The sequence below is a fragment of the Myodes glareolus genome, chromosome 7, assembly GCF_982192425.1.
Source record: "Myodes glareolus chromosome 7, mMyoGla1.1, whole genome shotgun sequence".
NCBI lineage: Eukaryota > Metazoa > Chordata > Mammalia > Rodentia > Cricetidae > Myodes > Myodes glareolus.
In genome coordinates, this window is record NC_142032.1 from 77,648,486 (window position 1) to 77,674,894 (window position 26,409).

At 44.9% G+C, this 26,409-nt stretch overlaps 1 protein-coding gene across 1 annotated transcript in view; it reads left to right on the top strand.

Annotated features, from left to right (window-relative positions):
* The first annotated feature begins 10,988 nt into the window (after window positions 1-10,988).
* Il27 (interleukin 27) overlaps window positions 10,989-26,409 on the top strand; it is a 29,253-nt gene continuing 13,832 nt past the window's right edge. The window contains exon 1 of the mRNA XM_087908697.1: window positions 10,989-11,089. Coding sequence (XP_087764823.1) covers window positions 10,989-11,089 — 101 coding nt within the window. The remainder of the gene's footprint in view (window positions 11,090-26,409) is intronic.

The window sequence follows — 26,409 nt, forward strand, 5'->3', positions numbered from 1 at the left end:
CCGAAGTCACCTGAGATAGCCTGTACCCAGTTGCCTAGGGATGCACTCACGGTAAGCTGGACCCTCCTACCCCCACATCAATTAGCAATCAAGAAAGTGACCCTCAGACATGTCCCTAAGCCAATCTGATCTCTGAGTTCACTCTTCCCAGGTGACAATAAAGTAACCAGTGCACAAGGTTCTACAGGGTAGCCCAGGCTGGCCAGGAACTTGGGATCCCCAGCTTCAAGTTCCCATGTGCTAATGCTGCAGGCAAACAATAATACCCCCAATGTCTGCATTTCCTATTTATATCTCCAGCTTACAGAGGGCTCATGAAGGCATGTACCCGCCATGTATTGGGGAGCATCTGCACCCATTAAATGAAGTGGAGGGTGCCCCTGCTGCCATTCACTGGTTTTCTCTATATCGTCAGTAATGTATTTTTAGTTGTGTGACCTCCAAAATTAGTGATTTTTTAGGTCAACTAAGAGGAAACAAGGACTGGGAGAATAGCCTTGCAGTGGAATATGACACCACTTGATTCTGCGCTTCTCTGGGGACATCTGTGGGCCTGTGATTTAATCTGATGTTGTTATTATATGAATTTAGTGCAGACTCCACAGGATAGAGACCCAGTCCTAGAGGACTGCCATCACCATAGAAATCAAGCTGAAGCCTAGGCCTTCTGCACTTCTGACCCATGGAGACGGGTCCGGGGCTACCACAAGAGGGCACAAGGCAAGTGAGCTTGGAGCCCAGAGCAATGAGAGCGTGGCGTGTGATCTGCCTTCCTCTTTGTACTCTCCAACAGCTTTGTCACAAGACCTTAGACTGGGCCATCAGGGCAGCGTTCTTGTGGAGTAGAGAAGCCCCTTGTAATATGTCCAAGCTAAAATTAGAGTTAGAGATAGCTGTGCAGATGACAGAGACAAGAGGGGAATTGTTAGTGAGGAAAAACTTTGTCCCATAAAATGCCCTTGGTAAACCCCCCAAAATCAACTCAGATTTTGAACAGTCCGTCAGAACAAAACCCACAAAACTTCTGTGAGTGGATGTGTGTGGTGTGTGTGTGTATGCATGTACACATGCACGTACACATGCGTGTCTGTGGTAGTGGGACTTGAACCCAGGCCTTTGGCACATGCTATGGGTCACACGACTGAGCTCTACTCCCAGCCTTTGTGTTCTCTTAGTTGACCTAAAAGTCACTAATGTTGGCGGTCACAGCACTAGGCAACACATTACTGACTCCTGTTAGCTTTGGCGTCTCTGACCTGCGGGCTAGGACCACAGTGGCTTGGGTTTCTTATGGAAACTTGAAGGCTGTTTTTGCTGGTAGCGTCGGGATCACTCGAGGCTACAGATGGACCTCACAAATGAGATAAGCAGTGTGGCAATTCTCTTCTTAACATTGTTCTTGTCCCTTTCTCTGCCTCACACTTTAGGGTCCCCTCTGCTCTGCATAGAAACATGTTGCTTACAGGAGAACTGTTTAGTCCAAGACCAATTATAACATAGGTGAACTTGGCCTATTTCCCATTAAATCATTTCTTCTTCCCTACTCCTGAGCTTTCTCAGCAGCTGTGCAGCGGAAGAATGTACAGTCCCTCAGCCTTCCCCTTAGCCCCAAGCCAAACCCCGAGGACGAAATGTTCATGGAAGAGGCTGACGTCAAGCCAGGTATGGTGGCCTGTGATCTCAGCCCTGGGGAGGTAGAGACCAGAGGATCAAGAACTCAAAGCCAGTCTTGGCTATATAGTCAAGTCTAAGGCCAGCCTGAATAAATATTATGAGACCGAAGTGAATGCTAGCCATGGTGGTGCATGAATGTATTCTCACCACCCAAGAGACAGTGGCAGAAAGATTGCTTTAAGTTTAAGACCAGCCAGGACTATACAGGGAAGCTCTATTAAACAGTCAAAGAAGGGAGCTGATGTCGCTCGGCTGGTAGAGGGTTTGCCTAGTGTGCTCAAGGGCCTGGGCTCTATTCTGAGCATCTCAGAAACCAGAGATGGAAACTCGAGAGTCAGAAGTTCAGGGTCATCTAGCTACATAGTGAGTTCAAGGCCAGCCAGGAATTCATGAAGCCCTACCTCAAAATAATAATAATTAATAATAATAATAATGACATTAACAACAAAAGGAACTCAACAGTTCTGGGGTAAACTGCCACTAGCCTGCCCCAAGGTCAGAATGATTGTGCAGAGGAAGGAAAAATACCTTTACTTTCAAAACTGAGCCCCTGACCAGTGGACGGCTGCTTTAGTTCAGTCAAGAAAGTCGAAGTCTGTTATTGTCTTTGCTAAGTGAGCAGCTTGTCCACCTCTTTTGGTCTGTGCCAGTTCCTTCTACTCCAGCGCTGAAGTTCCCTCAGGGGCCTCGTCACCTTGTGTATGGTACACAGCATGCCCTCATTTTTAGTCCCTGTGCCATCAGGGCCTGCCACCTCGCAGTAACAGCGGTCACACAAATTCAGGCTTCCCAGAGCCTTCTCCTTGGGCTCAGTCCTTTGCCAAAAGAGTTCACAAAACTCAGGGACACACCTGCTTCTGTGGAGTAGTTTAGACAAAGGTCACCACTCCGAAAGAGCCAGAGCACAGGGGAGCTGATGAGGAGGTAAAGACCCTTCTGAATGTCACCTTCCTGAGCCCTCCCACAGGTCACCTTGCTGGGTGTCTCCTTTTAGGTGTTTAAAGTCAGTTCCACCTCACAGATCAGCTTTTTTGCCTTTAAAGATTAACTCAACTTCCGGTCCCTTTCCCTGGGGCGGGGGAGGTACAGGGATGTTGCGGGGAGGCAAGAGCTAAAACCTCTAATTTGGGTTGGTTGCCTGTCCCATTCTCAGACGTCATCTTAAGAGCATAAATGCAGCTATGCCTGAAAAAGGCGAGAAAAGAACACTATCTTCTGTTCCTCTGGCCCGGCAGACAGCTCAAGGGCTTCAGGAGCTCTGTGCCGTCCTTCTTTTTCCTCTTCCTCTTTCTATCTCTTCTCCACCATCCCCTTTCTCCAGGGTATTACCATGTAGCCCAGGTTAGCCCTTAACTCTCCGTGCCTCCGCTGGAATTGCAGATTTGTGCCACCAAGTCAGGTTTATAGACCGTCGCTTCCTTTTTTGTTTCTGTTTTGTTTTGTTTGAGACAGGATCTCAGGTAGCCCAGGCTGGCCTTTAACTCCCATTGTTACTGGAAATTTTGGGGAGTCCCACCAGTGCTGCCTCTTATTACCAGGAAAACTGGGGTTTCCCTCTTGGAGTTCTTAGTCTCATTAATAAAAGGAATTTAAGAACAAGCTCAAAAGGAAGCTCTAGGACAATTTTATTAGCGACTAAAAGAAAAGCCCCAGGGCAGACACTGTAAAAATCAAATCTCTTGGCCAACTGCTTGAGGGAGGGAGGTGGAAAAGAGGAAGAGAGAGAACCAATTCTTTGAGTTAGGCATGGAGGTGAGGCCCAGAAGCCAAGTAGCTGCAGAGTGGGGAGGAGAGAAGCCCAAGTTGTAGGGAGAGCAGGCTGAGAGCAGAGGCAGAGGGACTAAGAGAATGGCTCAGCCCAAAAGTGCACACTGCTCTTATAGGGGCCAGAGCAGGTTCCCAGCACCGCCTGGTGCTCACAATCTGTCACTCCAACTGGAGCGGCTCCAGTGCCATCTTCCAGCCTTTAAGGCCCCGCGTGATAAGACAATACCTGCACACACACAGGAATGATTAAAAAGAAGAAAATCTACCTCTTAGCGAAAGAGATAGAAGGGAGAAAAGGAAAAGTGACATTTTTCTGAGAAATTTAAAAGAACATCCCATTCCTGATGTTGCTTAGCTTTGTAAGAAGCTTCCCTTGGGGTGGGAATTCTGGGAAGAAAAGCTACATTATATCATTAGAGGGATAATTATTCCTCCTACCTCATTGGAATGGCTCAAGGTGGAGCCACAGCCCTGGCCTGCCCATCTGGTAGTCTGGAATGTTAGATTTGCACACAGGCAGGAGGAACAGCTTTTCCTAATGGGCCCCCTATGCCGTCCAAGCTCTGATGCCAGGGAAGGAGGGGGGGGTTCCAGGAGTTTGAGAGACTGAAAGATTTCAAGGAGCTGCAGGCAAATAAGACCGACTTTATTCCCTCTGGGTGAAGGTTGCTAGGCAGCCACTCACGAATCAGCCTCCAGCAAGTGCCCAGGCATCCGTAGGAGCTGCACACAGGCAGACAGTTGGAAGTGGAGAAGATGGACCCCTACCTCAAGGTCATATTTATGCAGAATCTCATAAATGTAACCCTCTGCCCAAATAAAGTTAAGTGCCAGCTCTCATCCCTAATGTCCCGTGTCATTTCTTGTCATGACGTATTCCCAGCACGTAGGAGGTAGAAACAGGAGATTCAGGAATTCAAGGGCAGCCTGGGCTACACAGACCTTGTTTCAAAATTTAAGGTGAAGAAACCAGGTGGGTGACACACACCATTGATCCCAGCACTCAGGAGACAGAAGCAGGTGGATCTCTGTGACTTTGAGGCCAGTCTGGTTTACAGAGAGTTCCAGGACAGACAGGCTGTTACACATAAGAACCCTGTCTTGGGGGAAAAAAGAAAAGAAAAATTAAGGTAGAAAAGGTGGTACATGCCTTTAAGTCCAGCACTGAAGAGGTAGAGGTAAGTGGGTATCTGTGAGTTACAGGCCAGCCAGGGTTAACTGTAGCTCAAAACAGTAGGGATGATAATAATAATAATAATAATAATAATAATATAAAGCAGAGAACAGTTGAGCAAGACGCCAGACACCAACCTCTGACCTCCATACAAACACACACACACACAGACATGTATACATACCTGCATATACACGCAACAGTAGTGAAGCTCCAAGGATTGGGATGTGGCTCAGAGGTCATTGCCCCAGGATGTGTCTTGGGAGAGTTTTCTCCATGGTGGGGAGGAGCAAATATGAACAACCCCCCCCACACACACACACACACTCTTCTATTGTCCCAATAACAAAACAACATTCAATCCACCAACCAAAGTTCCCTCTGGGGAATCAGTGAGTTTATTAGATTTCTACAGAGTGCTGGGAGAAGGGTTATAGGCAGGAGTATGGACCCTATAGCAGCCTCTTCTGGAAGGTCTGTAGTCGGCATGGATGATGATTTCTCCATTGTCACACAGATGGAGCCCCTTTCCTCTAGTCTTTCCCGGCCTGTATACTCTAGCTCCTCCCTGAGACCCCCGGGGACAGGTACAACTAGGAAGAAAGACTGGCTGGATACTCAGGTGAGGCTCCCATGACCATTCCCTCCCTCCTGCTAGAAGAGAACTGCAATAGTCAAAAAAAAGCCTGCCTGTGATGTCTTAGGCAAGCAGACCTGGCCATCTTAGGAAGATGGCAGCTGGCTTGGCAGAGGACTGTGCTGTGTCACTGTGAGGGCCAAAGTTACATTTTACGTTTTCATTACTATGCTTAAGAGATCCATGAAACAAAAATGCCTCTGCTCTGCAAGCCCTAGTCCAAGGACAGACCGTTCCTGGAATGCTGGAGCTGTTGCTTATGGGCAATGACAAGCTGTTTTCACTCCCCTGAACAAGTTTGTTTGACCCGTCTGCACTGGATTACATGGGGGCAGGAGCTACGTAGGCCGGAAATATTGTCAGGATGTATGCTTGCCTCTGATTGGCCCTGATGGGAAATGCAATGAATTATGGGTTTTCCTCCTTAAGCCCTTGCCATTCTTGATTCTGGATCATTTCCCAGGAAGCGGGTTATGGACCTGGCCAGAGCTCAGCTACCTGGCCAGCATTCAGTTAAAGCTCGCTTCAAATTTGGCTTTAAACTGTGGGAGTGGTCTTACTCTTGCCACTGAGATTAACACCACACTATAAAAGCCCCTGAATTTGCTTCCCAGCACTGTAGAGAAGGAAATTATCTTACACTCAGTAGTCCTTGAAACTTAGCTGTTGGGATACCAAAAAAGTTCAAAATGGCACACCCAGAGACAGCATGAGAAGGCCACAGTCTAGCTGAAGACCCAACTGAGCCATTGTTGATCACCAGACTAGTGACTGAACAGTGAGTTCAATCCCATATGGGCTGTTATCTCCAACTGAATCTTCAGAGAAGGCCCAAGGTATCTCAGGCCTAGTTCTAGACACAAGGATCCACGGTCATAATAAAATGTTTATGTGCTGGGTTATACTGAAATGCTTGAATTCCCCTATGGACCTGCGGTGGTCTGAATAAGAATGGCCCCCATAGACTCATATTTGAATGCTTAGGAAGTGGCATTAAGAGGTGTGGTCTTTTTTTCTTTTTTTTTTAATTGATATTTATTGAGCTCTACATTTTTCTCTGCTCCCCTCCCTGCCTCTCCCCTCTCCTCTTCAACCCTCCCCCAAGGTCCCCACGCTCCAAATTTACTCAGGAGATCCTGTCTTTTTATACTTTCTACTTCCCATGTAGATTATATCTATGTAAGTCTCTTAGTATCCACATTGTTGTCTAAGTTCTCTGGGATTGTGGTTTGTAGGCTGGCTTTCTTTGTTTTATGTTTAAAAACCACCTATGAGGGAGTACATGTGATAATTGTCTTTCTGTGTCTGGGTTACCTCACTCAAAATAAAGAGGTATGGTCTTGCTGGAGGGAATGTATCAATGGGGGGTGGGCTTTGGAGTTTCAAATGCTCAAGCCAGGCCCAGTGTTTCTCTCTTCTTGTTTCCTGCAAATCCAGATGTAAAATCTCAGCTCCTTCTCCAGCACCATGTCTGTCTGCATGCTGCCGTGTTTCCCAGCATGACAATAATGTTCTAAACCTCTAAATCTGTAAACCAGCCGCAGTCAAACGCTTTCCTTATAAGAGTTGTCATGACCACACACTCGGTAACAAACCAAACCTCAACAGATATAAAAAAAAAAAATATTGGAATAACCCTATGTATCTTTTTTTAAATGATTTCTTTCTTTTTATTTTATGTGCATCGGTGTCTTGCCTGCCTGCATGTCTGTCTATGTGAGGGTGTCAGATCCCCTGGAATTGAAGCTACAGCCAGCTATTAGCTGCAATGTGGGTGCTGGGAATTGAATTCGGGTCTTCTGGAAGAGCAGTCAGGGCTCTTAAGCCACTGAGCCATCTCTCCAGTCCCAACCCTATGTATCTGATCAGATCACCATGACTTAAAACTAGAATTCAACAGCAACATTAATTCCAGAAAGCCCACAAACACATGGAAATTAAACAATGTTCACCTGAATCATCAGTGGGTCAAGAAAGAAATAAAGGGAGAAATTAAAGACCTCCTAAAATTCAATGAAAATGACCACACAATGTATCCAAATTTATGGGACACAATGAAAGCAGTGTTAAGAAAAAAGTTCACAGTACTAAATGCCTACATGAAGAAGCTGGGAAAACACCACACTAGTGAATTAACAGAACATTTGAAAACTATAGAACAAAAAGAAGCAAACTCACCTAAGAGAACTAGATGCCAAGAAATAATCAAATTGAGAGCTGAAATCAGCAAAATAGAAACAAAGAAAACAATACAAAGAATCAATGAGACCAAGAGTTGGTTCTTCGAGAAAATCAACAAAATACACAAACCTTTATCCAAACTAACCAAAAGGCAGAGAAAATATCCGAATTAAGAAAATCAAATGAAAAGGGGGACAAAACAACAGACACTGAGAAAATACAGAGAATCATCAGATCATATTTTGAAAACCTGTACTCCACAAAATTGGAAAACTTAAAGGAAATTAATAACTTTCTGGATAAATATCACTTCCCAAAATTAAATCAAGACCAGTTAAGCAAATTAAATAGACATATAACTGCTAAAGAAATAGAAACAGTCATCAAAAGTCTCCCAACCAAAAAAAGCCCAGGACCAAATGGTTTCAGATCAGAATTCTACAAGATTTTCAAAGAAGAGCTAATACCCATACTCCTCAAATTGTTCCACACAATAGAAACAGAAGGAACTTTGTCAAACTCTATTTATGAGGCTATAATTACCCTGATACCCAAACCACAGAAAGACATTACGAAGAAAGAGAATTACAGATCAATCTCACTTATGAACATTGATGCAAAAATACTCAATAAAATACTGGCAAATCTAATCCAAGAACACACCAGAACCTCCATGATCAAGTCAGCTTCATCCCAATATGCTGGGATGATTCAACATATGAAAATCTCTCAACGTAATCCACCATATAAACAAAATGAAAAACAAAAACCACATGATAATCTCATTAGATGCTAAAAAAGCTTTTGACAAAATGCAACATCCCTTAATGATAAAGGTCTTGGAGAGAGCAGGGATACAAGGAACATACCTAAACATAATTTAAAAAAACATAATAAAGGCAATATACAGCAAGCCAACAGCCAACATCAAACTAAGTGGAGAGAAACTCAAACATCAACATCAAACTAAATGGAGAGATCCCACTGAAATCAGGAACAAGACAAGGTTGTCCACACTTTCCATATCTATTCAATATAGTTCTTGAGGTCCTAGCTAGAGCAATAAGACAACAAAAGGAGACCAAGGGGAATAAAAATCAGAAAAGAAGAAGTCAAACTCTATTTGCTGATGACAGGATAGTTTACATAAGTGACCCCAAAAATTCTACCAAGGAACTTCTACAACTCATAAACACTTTCAGCTATGTAGCAGGATACAAGATTAACTCAAAAAAAAAATCAATATCCCTCCTGTGCACAGATGATAAGTGGGCTGAGAAAGAAATCAGAGAAACATCACCCTTTACAATAGCCACAAATAGCATAAAATATCTCAGAGTAACTCTAACCAAACCAGTGGAATACTTGTATGACAAAACTTTAAATCTTTGAAGAAAGAAATTGAAGACACCAGACAGTGGAAAGATCTCCCATGCTCTTGGGTAGGTAGAATTAACATAGCAAAAATGGCAATCTTAGCAAAAGCAATCTATAGATTCAATACAATGCCCATCAAAATCCCAGCAAAATTCTTCAAAGACCTCGAAAGAACGGTACTCAACTTCATATGGAAAAGCAAAAACCCAGGATGACCAAAATAATCATGTACAATAAAACAACCAGACATGGGGACGCATGTCCTCAATCCCAGCATTTGGGAGACAGAGGCAGGCGATCTCTGTGAGTTCAAGGCCAGCCTGGTCTACAGAGCAAATTCCTGGACAGCCAGGACTGTTACACAGAGAAACCCTGGAGAGATAGAGAGCACTTGTGCCTCTTGTAGGGGACCCTGGTTCAGTCCTCAGCATTATAGTGTAACTCCAGTGCTGGGGTGTCTGATGTCCTTTGCTGAACTCCAAAGGCACAGGAGGTCAGCTGCAAGTACTGAGTGTGCTGCCTCAGTATCACGAGGTGCCTCCTGGTTGGTTCGGCTATGTGCATTAAAGTCTCTGTTGGACTCTATAGAATAAACATACTGAGCTTTAGGGGTCCTGCAGCTTCTCCGTCAGAGCCCAGCCCACCCCAAGCCAGCTTTTCTGTGTAGCCATTGTGTTGGTCCTTCCTTCATTCCCTTGCTGCCTCAGTCAGGTGTGTCCCTGTGTCATGCAAGGACTCAGCACCTGACAATGTTATTGTTCTTTTAAAAATAATATGATGATGGGATGTCCCGGGCGGCCTGCGAGCAGAGGCTGCCGCTGCCAAAGCAGTGCAGGGTCCCCGGGCGAGCAGCAGAGTCAGGCGGCTGGATGCGGTGGACAGCAGAGTAAATGAACATAAGGCTATACATAAAGCTAAACATTTATTACTTAAAGAAGGAAAGACATAGACAAACATAGAGAGAGATAGAAAACACATGTGCACACGGCAAGAGAAGGACAGGAAAGACAGAAGCCAAGATGGCGACGAGGTCAGAAGTGGCTGGGGTGGGCGTGGTTAGTTCTTAAAGTGACAGCAAAGAATAACAAATGTAGTTCAGGCTAGCCTCAAACTCAAAATCAACTGGGATTACAGATGGAATCACAGCCTGCTGGGTGTTTCCTTCTCACGACCTCTTTGCTTGACTCAGGGGTGTTTAAAGTCGCTCTCCACTCCGTCTTTGCTCTACCTGCTTCACTCTTAGATTTTCAGGGTTCTTAGGTCCTGAGTCCCTAAAGCTGCTGAAGTTCTATCCTGGTATGGCCGTTCCCTCTGAAACTCATAGTGGACTTTAACTGCCATGGAAACAGTGCTACAGGAAAATGTGGTAGTGCAGGCTTGTTTTCACGGTTCTATTTGTTTGTTTTTAATTCACTTATTTAGTACCACTTTTGGGTATATATCCAAAGGATGCTCAATCGTGCCACAAGGACATGTGCTCAACTATGTTCATAGCAGCTTTGTTTGTCATAGCCAGAACCTGGAAACAACCTAAATGCCCCTCGACCAAAGGATGGATAAGGAAAATGTGGTACATTTACACAATGGAGTACTACACAACAGAAAAAAAAAATAATGGCATCTTGAATTTTGCAGGAAAATGGATAAAGCTAGAAAGCATTATTTTGAGTGAGGTAACCCAGACACAGAAAGACAATTATCACATGTACTCCCTCATAGGTGGTTTTTAAACATAAAGCAAAGAAAGCCAGCCTACAAACCACAATCCCAGAGAACTTAGACAACAATGCGGACACTAAAAGACTTACACATATATAATCTACATGGGAAGTAGAAAGTATAAAAAGATAATTTACTCTCCTGAGTAAATTGGGAGTATGGGGACCTTGGGGGAAGGTTGAAGTGGGAAGGGAGAGGCAGGGAGGGGAGCAGAGAAAAATGCAGAACTCAATAAAAATCAATTTTTTAAAAAATTTACTTATTTAGAGAGGTTTCACCATGTAGCCTTGGCTGACCTAGAACTCTCTATGTAGACCAAGCTGGCCTCATACTCAGAGAATAAGTGTTGGGATTAGCGGTGTGCACTATATTGTAATGGAAAAATTAAAAATGCTGCAGGATCCCCAGCGGCAGCAGGCAGCAGAAACGCTGCAGGTCCTCAAGCAGTGGTAGCGGGCCATGTGGCGGCAGGAAGCAGGCTCTGAGAGCAGCCAGTCCCAGGCAGAGACGGCTGCTGTTCCTGAGCTGTGGCTGGTCCCAGGCAGGGAGACAAGTGGCGGGTGAGCAAGAGACAAAGAGACATGGATAGGCACGCCATGAAGAGTGAGGCTGAATAACTCAGAGGGTTATGGAGGGGGAAGGACGAAGGGGAGAAGAGCAGAGAGAGAGAGAGAGAGAGAGAGAGAGAGAGAGAGAGAGAGAGGAGAGAGACAGAAGGGGGGGGAGTGGGGAGAGAGGAAGACGGAAAAGAGAGAGTGCTCAGGCCGGAAGCTGAAGATCAGCCTGCTCAGCGGATGGGGGGGAGTGGGCGTGGCTTGTCTCTTAAAGGGACAGAACAATCATTACAACCACGCCCTGCTACAGCTTTGAGTTCTAGCACTTGGAAAGTAGAGGTAGGAGGATCAGAGATCCAGGCCATCTGGGACTACATAAGACTCTGTCTCAAAAAAAGGCTAGGGATGAGGCTGGAGAGAGACTCAAGGGTTAAGAACACTTGCTTTTGCAGAGGACCCAGGTTCTAGTCCAGGCACCAATTTGGTGGCTCATAACTGGCCATAATTCCAGTTCCAGGAGATCCAGTGCCCTGGAATGAGATGGCTCAGAAGTTAAAAGTGAGTACTGGTCTTGAACAAGGCCCTTGTTTAGTTCCGGCACCCATATCGCATGATGCACAACAATGTGTAATTCAGATCCAGAAGATCTGACAATCTCTTCTCCACTGCTCAGGTATCTGCACTTCATGTCCACAGAGATAAGAAAATAGCTTAGAGGTAGAGCACTTGCTTAGCAAGCATGAAGCCCTAGGTCCAATCTCCAGCAATTAAAAAAAAAGTTTTCCAGGTGTGGGTTTTACAAGGCCTGACCCACAGGAAACAACAAGAAATACCAGTTCTTGCTAATCTGAGATGAGAGCCCGGCAATGTGTTCAGTTTGTAACTTGCTGGGAAACACTTAAAAGTCACTTTCTGGTCTTCATTTCTTCCCTTGGAGAATGGGGTTCAGCAAGCAGCCATCTACTTTCCAGAGGAACAAAGGGCTCAGAACAGAAAATATTACATAAAGAAACATCCTGGAAAAGGGACCCAAGCCCAAACACATTCATTTCTTTCATATGTGCATTATACACACAGCCAGAACTGGATGGTGGTGGTGTACACCTTTAATCCTAGCATTCGAGAGGCAGAAGCAGGCAGATCTCTGTGAGTCTGAGGCCAGACTGGCCTACAGAGTGAGTTCCAGGACAGCCAGGCAGAAAAAAAAACCCTGTCTCAAAAGACCTTCCCAAAAGAAAAAAGTTTTTTCTCAGTTACCCACCTAGGTGAAGTGGCACATGCTATGATCCCAGGATTTGGGAGGTTGAAGTGGGAGGATCAGGAGTTTAGGGTCAGCCTTGGCTATAAGAAATTGTTTCAGAAACCAAGAAGGGACAAGGGGCTCCTGAGACCCACTCAACCCTGAGGATACACAGGCAGTTAGCTGCTGATGTGGGAAAGACGTTTTCTTCAGGGGTGTAGCCACTAGCATAAGGTGTTCGTGTTTCTGTAAGTAACACACAGAAAAAAGACATGAAAACAGAAGGGACACTCTTTGGGAAGTGGAAAGAGATCAGTGGGTGTGGGAAAGGGACAAGAGATGATAATGAGCGTCTCGAAGAAGGGGAAGGGGCCCTAAGGGCAGAACAAAACAGGAAACAGCTTCATAGTCTGATGAATGTCTATGTATGTGAATGTTCAGACCATACTTCTCCTAAAGCCTCCTTTCCTCTCCTTCCCTTCCCATTCTAGACATTACTAATGAGTAGGGACTTGTGCAGAGGCACAGAGTTATCTAGGAGAGTAATTTCCGGGATCACTGGTGACTTAAACCAGGCATGCCCCAGTATCATCTTTGAGGGTACTATTACCACCCTCATCCCTGCATCTCTTCAGGGCAAAGAATAGAAATGTCTCTGGATCTAGAGGATACAGACCCTCAGAAATAATTGTCCAACTCCAGGATGCCATAGAGGTCAGCAGGTTATAAAGTACATCTGACATCTCCCCTAAGGATGGGTTCTATTGACTGAGAAACAGTGCTAAACTTAAAGGTCTAGGGAAGGAGAGTCTGGGATAAACTTTCTGTGGGATTCGGGTGAGGTCTGGCTCTATAGATAGCAAAGGTCACCAAGTCATTAACAGCATCCACCCCCAGCTTTCTGGGTGAAAAGCAGGCATTTATTTCCTTCATTGAGAAGGCAGCTGTCTTAGTTTGAGTTTTTACTGCTCTTAAAAGGGACCATGACCATGGCAACTCCTATAAAGAAAACATCTAATTGGGGTGGCTCCCTGGTGCAGGAGAATTGTCTGTAATCTGTCAATTATATTTTAAATAAATGCGATTCGCCAGGCAGGAAGTATATGTGGGAAAACCAGACAGGAAGTAGAGGTGATGCAACAAGAACAGGAGAATTCTGGGAAGCAGGAAGCTCCCTCCACCATTCCTGCCCAGATCACTGAAGAAGCAACATGTGAGCTGACAGCTGAAAAAGGTACCAAGCCATATGACTAGCATAGATCAGAATAATAGGTTAATATAAACTACAAGAGTTAACAAGAAGCCTGAGCTAATGGGTCAATCAGTTTTATAATCTTAGGGAGTCCTTTGTATGATTTTGTTTGGGGTATGCCGGCTGTTGTGTGCTGGGCGGGACAGAAACCCCAACAAGCAGACCCCCTCATGTTACAGCTCCCTTACAGTTTCAGGGGTTCAGTCCATTGTCATCATGGTGGAAAGCATGGTGGCATGCAGGCAGACATGGTGCTGGAGCTGAGAGTGTTACATTTTGCAGACAACAGGAGGTCAAATGACTGCCTTACTGAGGGAAGCTTGAGCCAAAGAGACCTCAAAGCCTGCTCCCACGGTGACACACTTCTTCCAATAAGGCCACACCTTGTAATAATGCCAGTCCCTTTGGGAGCCATTTTCTTTCAAACTACCACAATAACCTTGTGTTATTAACATTCCTGATTTCCACAATGTTTGCTTGTGAGATCTCACGCATACTATACTGTCCTACATAGATGATATAATTATTTATGGTAATGATGAACAAACATTAAAAGAAGACAAGGAACATTTATGTAGAAAACTTAGGGCTAAGAGATGAACTATTAATGAATCTAAAAATAAGGGTATATACAGAGACAAAATTCTTAGGGACAGAATGGTCCTCAGAAGATAGACTACCAAACACCATCCTAAACAAATTGCAGACCTTAAAACCTCCACAGAATAAAAGAGAGGTACAGAGACTTGTAGGTTTATTTGGATATTGAAGGCAACATATACCTTATCTGCAACAAATATGCCAACTTATTTGTAAGGTCATCAGAAGACACAGGACTGTGAGTGGGGCACTACCTAGCAAAAGGATTTGACACTATTTTAGGAAACAAAACAGACTGTAAGACACACACACAAACCCAACCTTGCCTTGCACCATAGACATGATTTATATTAAGAGATATGATAACTGGATGTTATGGAAAAAATAGAATAAAATATGAAACCTATTGGATTTTGATGTAAAAAAAATCCTATACTTGCCGAGCAGTGGTGGCACACGCCTTTAATCCCAGCACTCAGGAGGTAAAGATAGGTGGATCTCTGTGAGTTCGAGGCCAGCCTGATTTACAGAGCCGGTTTAAGGACAGGCTCCAAAGCTACAGAGAAAAAATATCCAATACTCTGAGAGTAAATACTTCAATTTTGAGAGACACACTTGGACCTTGTTTGAAGTGTTAAGCATCTCAACCCTCTGCTACTGGACCAAACTATAACTATATACTGCCATATACCACCATTACCTTGGGTCAGTATGCTTGGAGAAGCTCTCCGCAGAGCACAAACAGAACCAAAGCTGTTAACCTGGAAATAGTAAGGTGTTGTGGAATATTAGTTAAAGATGTGCTACACTCATTTATACTGTGGAATATCTGTTTAACGATGCAAAGATGTGTTACATTCTTTTATGTTGCACTTGTTTAACTCTGTAAAGCTGTGTTACTGTGCCTGTCTAAAACATCCTACTGGTCTAATAAAGAGCTGAACGGCCAATATCGAGGCCGTAGAGAGATAGGCAGGACTGGCAGGCAGAGAGAATAAATAGAAGGAAAAAAAAGAAGAGAGAGGAGAGCGATAAGGAGGAGAGAGGACAGCCATCAGAGGCCAGGCACCCAGCCACATAGTCAGCTACAGAATAAGCAGGAATGAAAGAGATATAGAATAGAGAAAGATAAAAGCCCACAGGGAAAAGGTAGATGGAATAACTTAAATTAAGAAAAGCTGGTTAGAAACAAGCCAAGCAAAGGTTGGGCCTTCATAAGTAAGAATAAGTCTCTGTATTTATTTGGGAGCTGGGTGGCATGCCCCCCCCCCCCCCGCTCAAGAGCAAGAAGTAAAAAAGAAAAAAAAGCCAACTACATCCAAGCAAGGGGACTCAGACAGGGTGGAGAAATATACAACCTGACTGAAGAACTTTCCGTCGTCGAGGTCTCCCCACCAGAGGTGGAGATTAAGGAGGAACACTCATCCCCTATAGAGTCTTGGGGCCCCCTTACAGTTCAGACCCACAAAATGCCTGGTTCAGAGATGGCTCCGCCTCAGAGACAAGCAATGTGGTTGTCTAGAAGTCAGCCAGCCACACCACAGAGGATGACACATCCAGGTCTGTAGGGCAAGAGAAACCCAAGCAGCAAGGAAGGCTCTGTGGCCACAGATGATAAGCCTTCACACTGACTCTTGGGCCTTAGCAAATGGTATTGCCATATTGTCCAAAATAAATGGAAAAAATTTTCCATCAATGGAAGAAAATAGCTTTGGTCTAAAAGGACTGACACGCTTTGTTTTCTTTCTTTCTTCCTTTCTTTCTTTCTTTCTTTCTTTCTTCCTTTCTTTCTTTTTTTCTTTTACTGAGACAAGGTTTCCCTGTGTAGCCCTGGCTATCCTAGAACTTGCTCTGTAGTCCAGGATGGCATCGAACCTGTATTTGATAGAGAATCAATTCAAACCTTCTTAGTCCACTCACATAGCAAGCAACTCCTAAATACTGGTCCATATGAATGGCTTGTCTGTTCCTTTAACAACTCTGGTGATCTTAAAATAAAACCATGTCACATAAAGACAAAGACCAAACACAATCACATCTTAACCAATAATGTATCTACTTAACTGAGCCTTCACTTAATACTTAACAGCACTTGTGAAACTTTAAAAGGATAAGACATTCCCAAAACACTCAAAAAAAAGTTCTATAACAAATTTCAAATTATCTAGGAGATGACTAATAAGCAATTCATAAAGCAGTTCAAAATTATAATGATAACCTAAATTTTAATGCAGAGCAAGCACATGACTTCATCACTGTGGTTCACGTCTTCAACATAAAGGCAATAGGCTTAACACGATGTTAACGGGGTGAATGAATCCTGCCACTTAATTATAGGGCATCTAAAATTGTCTGGGCTTGCATTTTGAGAAGGCTCAGCCTTTGGACTTCTCACCCAAGTCTGATCCTGGCTATGGAACTGCGTGACTGTTGTAAAACTTCTGTTCTGAATTTTGCTGTTATTGTTTCCTTTTATTAATATGCAATGGTATTAAGAGATGTTATTCTAAAACCCCTATTATGTATAGGGCATTCTGGGAACCTAGGGCATCGCAGCAGAATGTTGGGCATCTCAGATTGTAAGGTGTACCAAATGAATGAAAAAAAAGAAATAAAAAGAAAAGGAAAGGGAGCTGGAGAGATGGCTCAGGGGTTAAGAACACTAACTATTCTTTCAGAGGTCCTGAGTTCAGTTCCCAACAACCACATGGTGGCTCACAACCATCCGTAATGAGATCTGGGACCCTCTCTGCAGGTGTACGTGCAGCACACTCATACATAAAATATAAATAAATTAAATTTTAAAAAGGGAAAGGAAAGGGCATGGCTGCTCCAAGGTATGGTGGAGGAGAAGGTTTGTTATGGATAAAAGGGAAACGTACCCAGAGGCAGAGACATCTGGGAGAGTCTAGAGTGGGCGTGACCCTGCGCCATATGAGGACATAGGGGAGAAGGGAATAGGGAAATGGGGAACCAGGTGGGAGCATCCAGGAAGCCGAAGGAACCAAAAGATCTAGTAACCAAAATGTCTGGATTATATAAGGCAGAGACTCTGGGGAAAGGACAGGGTATGCCAGCCATATACTGTGACCATATACTGTGACAGGTAGGGAATGAGGGATCCTGGGAGAACCTAAAGGCCAGTGCCAGTTTGATATGTTAAATAAGCACCTCAGCCATTTGTCCTGGGTTTAAAACCTAATGCCAAGTGCTCATTCTTTTTTTTGGAGGGCGGGATGGAGGTTGTTTTTTTAAGGAAGGGTTTCTCTCTGTAGCCCTGGCTATCCTGGAACTCGCTCTGTAGACCAGGCTGGCCTTGAACTCACAGTGATTCACCTGCCTCTGCCTCCAGAGTGATGGGATTAAAGGCACTCGCCTCCACTACCCTGCATGTCCAAATGTTCTAATACCTGCCTTGACCAAGACTACATAGCACAAGATGGTATCGAGGGCATGGAATGTAAGGAATAGAACTTACAAACAGTTTTGTGAGATTCAAAAATCATTTTGCGTGACTAGGAATAATATAATGTATGTGAGACAGAAGTTTGCCACCAGGCAGCTCTGGTAAGAGCTAGGCCTCAGAAGCAAGCCCCTGACCAGCCACCCTGCAGCTCAGACTCCAGCCTGCAACAGGACAGACATTGATATACTAACAAATTAACCCCAAGGCAGCCCTGGTGTACTAGTGAACCAACCCCAAACTGTCCTGTGAGCCCTAATAGTACAAGGTTACTGCCCAGTGAGATAATTTTAAAAATTGGAATTTTGGGAATGGTTTCTAGGATTGCACCGCTGTGTACCCAAGACACCGTTTCTCTAGCCTCTCTGTGTTGATATCCATCCCCTAGAGGACTTGAGGCTGCGTGACTCAGGACTCAATGACCTTTGAACTTCCTGGCACTGTCCCTGAGCTGTCAGTGCTAACCGCTGGCCTATGCTCTCAAGGTCCTTCTGACCCGCCCCCCCCCCCCCCAATTAGGGCCATCCTCTTAGACTGTCACAGCTGAAGAGCTTGGCCTGCAAGCTTTCGAAGCACCCTCACCAGAGAAAATTCCCCAGGGGAACCCTGCAGCAGGTTTCTGCTTAAACAACTGTTCCCCCGCTGCTGGGAGGTCTGTTTAACTTTTATATTAGCATGATATTATAAGGACTGCTTGCAGCCCTTAGGCTGTGCCCTCTGCAACCAGGCTAACCTTGAACTTCTAATCCTTCTTCTCTGCCCCCCAACTGCTGGAATTAAAGGCTTGTGCCACTACATCTGATGGTTGCTGGCTATTTTTGTTTGTTTTTTCTGCAACTTGACACTCAGTATGTAGCATTGGCTGATCTGGAGCTTGATATGTAGGCCAAAGCTAGCCTTACAGGGATCCACCTGCCTCTGCCTCCTCAGTCCTGGGATTAAAGGAGTGCACCACTGTATTCCAGAGGATAGTATAGGAGAGGAGCTCCAGGAGTGCCCCCACCCCCCAACCCATGACCCTGTGAGCTGGAGCCACTTAAGAGAGGAGGCCACTCCGCAGGGCAGGGCCAACAGCCAGGTCTGTCATCTGGACATACTCTTTTTCCCTTTCTGACTATTAAAGCACTCTGACTACAGAATCACAAGAGACTCTCCAGGCTTTGGTCTATCCTCCAAGTCCTAAATGCACCCTCCTGCCAGCTCTTGCAAAACACACTTCAATTATGAAATTAACCCACTATAATCCCATCATGGAGTGTTCTTAATAGCTCTGTACACCCTTATCCTAGTCTCTCTTTCCTAAAAAGCCATTTTGGAGGCTTTTGTTTGGGGAAAATGAATATTTATTATTTAACAAGTCTTTCCTGAGTCCCTGTGGTGTCAGAGGGAATATTCTAGAAGCTACAAATGCAGCAGTAACTAGAGAGATGCTTCATTCTTTCTAGAGTTTTCATGAACAGTAGGGCAACATGACAAGAGAACAGGCAGATAAGAATCTCACCACACTGTGTATTTTTAAGTACCTTGGGTGAGAGAAGCTACAACGAGGAGCATTTAAGCAAGGCCGGAAGGAAGTCCTGTCATGCTACAATTCCTGTTTACTCATTAAGGGGACATTGTCATGCATCTGCCACATTATATTGCAATATACTGACTGAGTGGCTGTTTAGCCCACTGCCATCTCTTAGCTGCCTGAACAAAGTAAATGCTTAATAAATATTTACTGACTAAATGAATAATGTTAAGAACAAAATAAATAAAGCCGGTCATGGTAGCACATGCCTTTAATCCTAGCACTTGGAAGTTCGATGCCAGACTGGTCTACATAGAAAGTTCCAGGACAACCAGAGTTGCATAACAGAGAGACTCTGTGTCAAAAAAAGACCAAAAATAAATAAATAAATATTAAATAAAACAGTATGATTGATAATGATAGAAGAAATAAAAGATCAGAAGATATTTCTTTGAGGGTTGTATATTTTGAGTCAGCCTGGACAATACAGTGAGATCCCCTATTTAAGAATAATGGAAACAAATCAAAGCAGAAATTTTTTTATTTTTTATTTTTCTAGTGCTGGGAATTAAACCATATATATTTATGAGTTAGGGGTCTGGGCATGGGTGTGTGATTCTGGTTCCCAACCCTTCACAGTCTCACAAACCTGCCAGTCAGGGTTCCGGAGCTGGGAGGTGGGGGAGGAATGGGTCCTGCAGTCAGCTTAAGACTCAGACCTGGAGCAAGAGCTGCTTCCTCACTCACTCAGTGGAAGCTGCAGGCCTTCAGTCCTCATTGACTGTGATCAGACATTTTTGGTTTTTAAGGTTTATTTATTTTTATTTTCTGTGTTTGAGTGGTTTGTCTGCATGTATGTATGCATACTATGTCTGTGCCTGCTGCCCTCAGAGGCCAGAAGAGGTCATATAATTCCCTGGAGCTAGTTATAAACAGTTGTGAGCTGTCTGACAGGTCGGTGCTAGGAATCAAACCCAGGTCCTCTACAGGAACATCACATGCTCTTAACTGCTGAGTTGTCCCTCCAGCCCCTTCCGGTCAGTTCTCAGTTCATTTTTTGTAATATAGATAGACAGACAGACAGATAGATATAAAGCTGGGCAGTGGTGGCATGTGCCTTTAATCCCAGCACTCCTGAGGCAGAGGCAGGAGGATCTCTGTGAGTTCAAGGCCAGCCTGGTCTACAAAGCAAGTTCCAGAACAGCCAGAGCTACCCAGAGAAACCTTTTCTTGAAAACAAAACAAAGCAAAACAAAATCAGAGATTGGATATTTTAATTTTAAAAAGAGTTTAAGCAGAGGATAGTAAAAAACAGCTAAAATTTTAGCACTCAGGAAGCTGAGGCAGGAAGATATAGTTCAAGGACCGGACTACGTGCAACGCAACTTCATTTAAAAAAAATTACCCAGGTGTGCTGGATATGCCTTTACTCCAATGGGGGTAAAGCAACGGGGAGACAGAGACAGACAGATCTCTGAGTTCAAGACCAGCCTGGTCTACGACAGCCCGGGCTACACAGAGAAACCCTGTCTCAAAAACAAAACAAAAAACAAACAGAAAACCTTTTTTGTTTTCCAAGTAAATGAAAAGGAGATTATTTAACTCATGACTGCTAATGGCTAGGCTATCCAACCGTACAGTATCGATATCTGATGGACCCCATCCAGCTGTGTCACAGCATGAAGGCTGACATCAGGTGGGGACAGGCAGAGCCCTCATGGATAAGAGAGGAGACAAGCAGGCTTCCTCTTCCTCCTTCTTTTAAGACAAGATCTCACTATGCAGCCCAGGCTACCCTTGACCCTACAAGTCACACCCCTACCTCACTCTCCATGCTGGGCTTTTAGGTGCCACCGAATCTGCATCTGCCAAGCTTGCTATTATGTGACAATCACCCTTGCAAGCAAGTCTTCCATGACTGAAGAGCCATCATGTATGCTTTTTCCTGCTTCTTAGAAGTAAGTCACCAAGTGTAGTCTGCGTCTGTCACTGTACACAAAGTACAGCAGTGTGGATGTGCAGGGGACAGAAGGGATTATAGCGCAGGCCACACAAAGGCCTTTATCACCCTGACTGGTCAAAGGACACAAGCAGCTTGGCTTCTGAGGTGCCACCAATTCATGCTCAAGGGGTGGGGAAGAGAGAGGGGGAGCCACCACACCACTATTTGAATAGGAATGAGTCTGAAACAAGTGACCTCTGACACAAAAGCAATGAACTTTGAGAGGAAAGCTGGCCAGCACAGGACACAGCAGCCAACTGGGCCCCTCTGCGTTGCTCTGGCCATTTCTGAAGTTTGTGGACTTCAGCTCACATCGACAGACAATTCAGAACAGTGTGCTGAGTGTTGGGCTATGACAAGTGAACCTAGTTTGGGCTGAGCACTTGGATAATTACAGATCAAGCCACATCCACTTTCCTCACACCTCTGCCTCTTGAGTGCTGGAATTATAGGTGTACACAGTCGGCCATATAATCTAAGGGATTCCCATGAAGTGGAGACCTTGCCCAGCCTAGGACTCTCCGGTAGTAGGCCAATCCATGGCCTCTCGACTACACAGTGGTCCCAGCACTGCCAACAGACTGCTTACAAACTCAGAGACGGTTTCTGTTGCTGTTCATTCTGAGGCAGGGTAGGGAGACTGGGAAACTGTGGGGTCATAGGAAGGAAAAGGGACCCTCACCCCAGTCTGGATGGAGCCTCCTGTCAGCTGAAAATCAAGCATTCTAACACAATTAGCAACGTTGGTTGCGAAAGCTGCAGGCACAGGGACAACATAGGGCTGGTAAGATGACTGAGTGGGCCAAGGTGCTGGCTGTCACGCCTAATGACCTGAGTTTGATCCCCAGAGCCTATGTGATGTAAGCAGAAAACTGACCCGTGTAACTTGTCCTCTATGGCCACATATGCCCCCCCATAGATAGATAGATAGATAGATAGATAGATAGATAGATAGATAGATAGATAGATAGATAGATGATAGATAGATAGATAGATAGATAGATAGATAGATGATAGATAGATAGATGATAGATAGATAGATAGATAGATAGATAGATAGATAGATAGATAGATGATAGATAGATAGATGATAGATAGATAGATAGATAGATAGATAGATAGATAGATAGATAGATAGATAGAGATAGCAGACACTAGCTAGAACAGTCGGATAGATTTTGTTTGTTTTCACTGTACTGGAGCTCAAACCCAGAACCTCAGAGATTCCGGGGAAATGGTTTATCACTTAGCCACATCTCTTTCTTGATAGGAGCAGATCTGAATCAACAATAAATTATTGCAATACGGAAAGTAGTCCAGGATGAACTGAACGCAGCTCTGGTTTCTACAGAGTAGAGTGAGAGATTTGGGAAGAGGCTTGTAGTGAGCGCCAATTCAAAAACTAGAAAGGAAGTGTTGGTTCATGTGAAACCCATTGGGGTTTGCTTAAGTGGTGGTTATAAAATTAGGTTCCTTCAAGGCTGTGAGAGAGACAGGGCTCTGTCTTCAGAGGACAGCTGGAACAAACAATATTGCCCTCATATCCAGACAAGGTCTGCTTATGTAGCTCAGGATACCCTTGAACTTGTAGTCCTCATGCTGGGTTTATAGAAATGAACTTATACGTATCCGATGAATGCGCTTGACTCCAACAAGACAGACAGATAAAACATAGCTACCAATATGTGATACATACACACTTGACTTTTTGCGTCAAAGTCTCACATGTAACCAAGGTGAACCTGCAACTGGGCATCCTCCTGCCCCAGCCTCCTGGGTGCTAGCATCATAGGTGAGTGCCTCCATGCTTAGCAACAATAAATTCTTTTGGCTGCCTCGAGTTTTCTGGGGCCGCCCCTGTAAGTCGAGATGGGGTAATCCTAGGGATCATAACTTGAGCTGTTAGAAACAGTGTTTGCTCAAATCTTTACAAGTTTGGGTTCTGATGGGGAAGTGGCTCAGAGGTGAATTTGGACACAGACCTGGGGCCTGGTTTAGGCCGTCCAGGCTTTTTCCTCCCATCTGAGGTCAAAGGCTCAGAGGTCAGGGTGCCTCTTCGTCCTCTAAGTGGCTCCATCTTCTCACTACAGATCTGTGCCCTCTTTGGTCAATGCGGCCTATTTTAGGGTTTGTGTCCACATCTTCTCTTTTGAATAAAGCAAAAAGGCTGTATTAGAATAACTTTGTGGCTTCTATTGGAGTTGGCAGGGCCTGCCCTGCCCTCCTCCTCCAGTAACAAGTGGTTTTCTGGAATCAGACCAGGAGGATGGCCTGAGGCCTCTGAAGTCCTAACTAACCAGTCCTGAGGGAGGCGGACAGAATCAGTCTGTCCACAGCCAGGGCTGGTGTGTGTGTGTGTGTGTGTGTGTGTGTGTGTGTGTGTGTGTGTATGCATGCATACGTGTGCGTGTGTGTATGCCTGTGTGTGTATGTGTGTCTGTGTGTAGGAGGTGCAGAGGGCTGGTGTGTGTGCGCACATGCATACACACATGTGTGTATACGTGTGCGTGTGTGTGTGTACGCGTGTACATGCGTGCGTGTGTATATGCATGTGTGTATGCATGAGTGTATATGAGGTACAGAGGGCCTCTGTGTATGTGTGTGTGTGTGTGTGAGTGCTCTTGCGCGTGCATGCATGCATGCGTACGTATGCGCATGTAGGAGGTGCAGAGGGGCTGCTCCATGTAACCCCTTCCCATGGCCTGGTCCCTCTCTTTTTCACCTCTTTGCTCCTGGCTTTTCCTGTGAAATCTTGAAACGCTTTTACGCCTCCATTTAACCTGAGAAGGCAACAGGTTGAGAGGGGATGTCTGTGAGGGACCCAGCAGGGAATGTGCAGGTCCCAGGTGCTGGGAGCCTTCAGGGCTTCCACAGTCTCCTTTGCCCACAAAGTGCTTCTCAGTTCCCTGTGTGCTCTGCCTTCTGCTGACCAGCACGGTCACGACAATCACATCTTCAGGGATGAGGGTCTTGCTGCTGAGCCATGGAGCAAGTAAGGCTCATGAATTTGCCGCGCCAACGCGGGCTGGAACCAAGAATCTCGGCGAAGGCTGTCCAGGTTGAATGAATGCACAGAGCACGAGGTTGAGGTGGAACAGCTTCTTTATTGTTCTGCTGGGGCTGGCTTTTATACCATGGGACCAAATGAGGAGGGGGCTGCGAAGGGACTGTCACCTGACCTCAGCAGGGATCAAGGAACAGTCACCTTGCACTCAAAATTCCTTTCCCAACTCCAGGAGCAGAGGGAATTTATTATGTTTTCTTTGCAGATAAGCACCTCAAGTGGGGGCAGGGATATGTAACTCGGGGCTTCAGTTCCCACATGAATTTTCAGAATAAATACAGAAAGGATCGGCACGGACACCTAACAACGTTGTTAAAAAATACTTGTTTGGTTTATTGTTATTTTTGAAACAGAATCTTGCTACACAGATCAGTCTGGCCTCAAACTCATGTCAGTTTTAGTGCTTTGACCTCCTCGGTGCTGAGATGATGGACATGAGTCATTAGAGCCTGCAAGGTTTTTTAAAATAATTTTTTTATTATCATATAAGAGCCAGGCATGGAAGAGCACACCTTCAATCCCAGAACTTGGGAGGCAGAAGCAGGCAGATCTCTGTGAGTTCAAAGCCATTCTGGTCTACAAATTCAGTTCCAGGACAGCCAGGGCTATTAAACAGAGAAACCCTATTACCTTGAAAAAAAACAATGTTCACTGTGTGGGAACTGGAGAGATGTCTCAGTGGTTAAACGCACTCACTGCTCTTGCAGAGGACCCAGTTTCATTTCCCAACATCTACATGATGGCTCACAGCCATCTGTTACTCCAGTTCTAGGGGATCCAATGCCCTCTTCTGACCTTTGTGGACATCCGACACCCACATGAGGCACATATGTACATGTAGCCAACACTCACAAAATAAAATAAGTAAATATAAGCCAGGCGGTGGTGGCGCACGCCTGTAATCCCAGCACTCACTCAGGAGGCAGAGGCAGGAAGATCTCTGTGAGTTTAAGGCCAGCCTGGTCTACAAGAGCTAGTTCCAGGACAGGCTCCAAAGCTGCAGAGAAACCCTGTCTCAGAAAAAAATGAGTAAATATAATAATAATTTAAAAAGAGTAGCTTGGGCTGGATGGAGAGATGGCTCAGCGGTTAAGAGCACTTATTGTTCTTCCTATACCTGGATTCAATTCCTAGCACCCACATGGCAGCTCACAACTGTCTGTAACTCCAGTTCCAGGGAATCTGAGACCCTTACATGGACATGCACGCAGACAAAGCACTAATGCACATAAAATAAAAGAAAATAAATATTTTTTTAAAATGGTATCTTTGTCGGGCAGTGGTGGCACAAGGCCTTTAATCCCAGCACTCAGGAGGCAAAGGTAGGCTGATCTCTGTGAGTTTGAGGCCAGCCTGGTCTATATAGTGAGTTCCAGGCCAGTCAGAGCTCTTCCTGAATAAGAACTTTTAACCAAGCTACGAAGAGAGGAGTTAACTGAGAGAGAAAGGACTTGTAGAGAGAGAATAAGACACTTTCAAGGGTGGGTGAAGGCTTCTCAGGGGAGAGTTGAAAGTGTCTCAGCGGTAGCTAAGGAGAGCATTTTGGAGGCTTTGGGGATCCCGTTGCTCAGTGGGTTTCTAAGACTTGTCTCTGCTGTCTCGTCTCTCCTTTCTCCTTTTCAGTGAGTGAGATTGCAGGGTGGTTCTAGGGTTCCTTGGACAAAACTGTAATTAGTTAAGAAAAAACATGGAACAGAAGGGTCCCGTAGAGGGGTTGAAATATATCTTTCCTGTAGGTGGTTTTTCTTGTGAGATTTCTTGAAAATTGCGTGCTAACATCTGGGAAAGGAGAACAGCCACCGATGCTTACTTAGGCCTTAAGCATGATTCATCTCTATCTTTACATTCATTTGACGTGTCTCTATGCAGCATGTGCATGTAGCACCCACGGAGGTCAGAAGAAGAAAGCATCCTGAATCCTGGTCTCCTGGAACTGGAGTTAACAGATGGTTGTGAACCACCGTGCATCAGCAGTCGAACCCAGGAGGAGCTCTGAAAGAGCAACAGCCACTGAGTCATCTCCAGCACCATATACTGGGAATCTTGACTCTCAGCTGGCAAGATAATTCCACCAGATTTCTGGGCTCTTTTCCATTCCTATGTTCCTTTAATTTTTTTTCTTTCTGTCCTAAATTAACAAAGCCAGTTTGCCTGGGTTCAGATCCCAAAGCTACCACTTGCTAGCTCTGTGA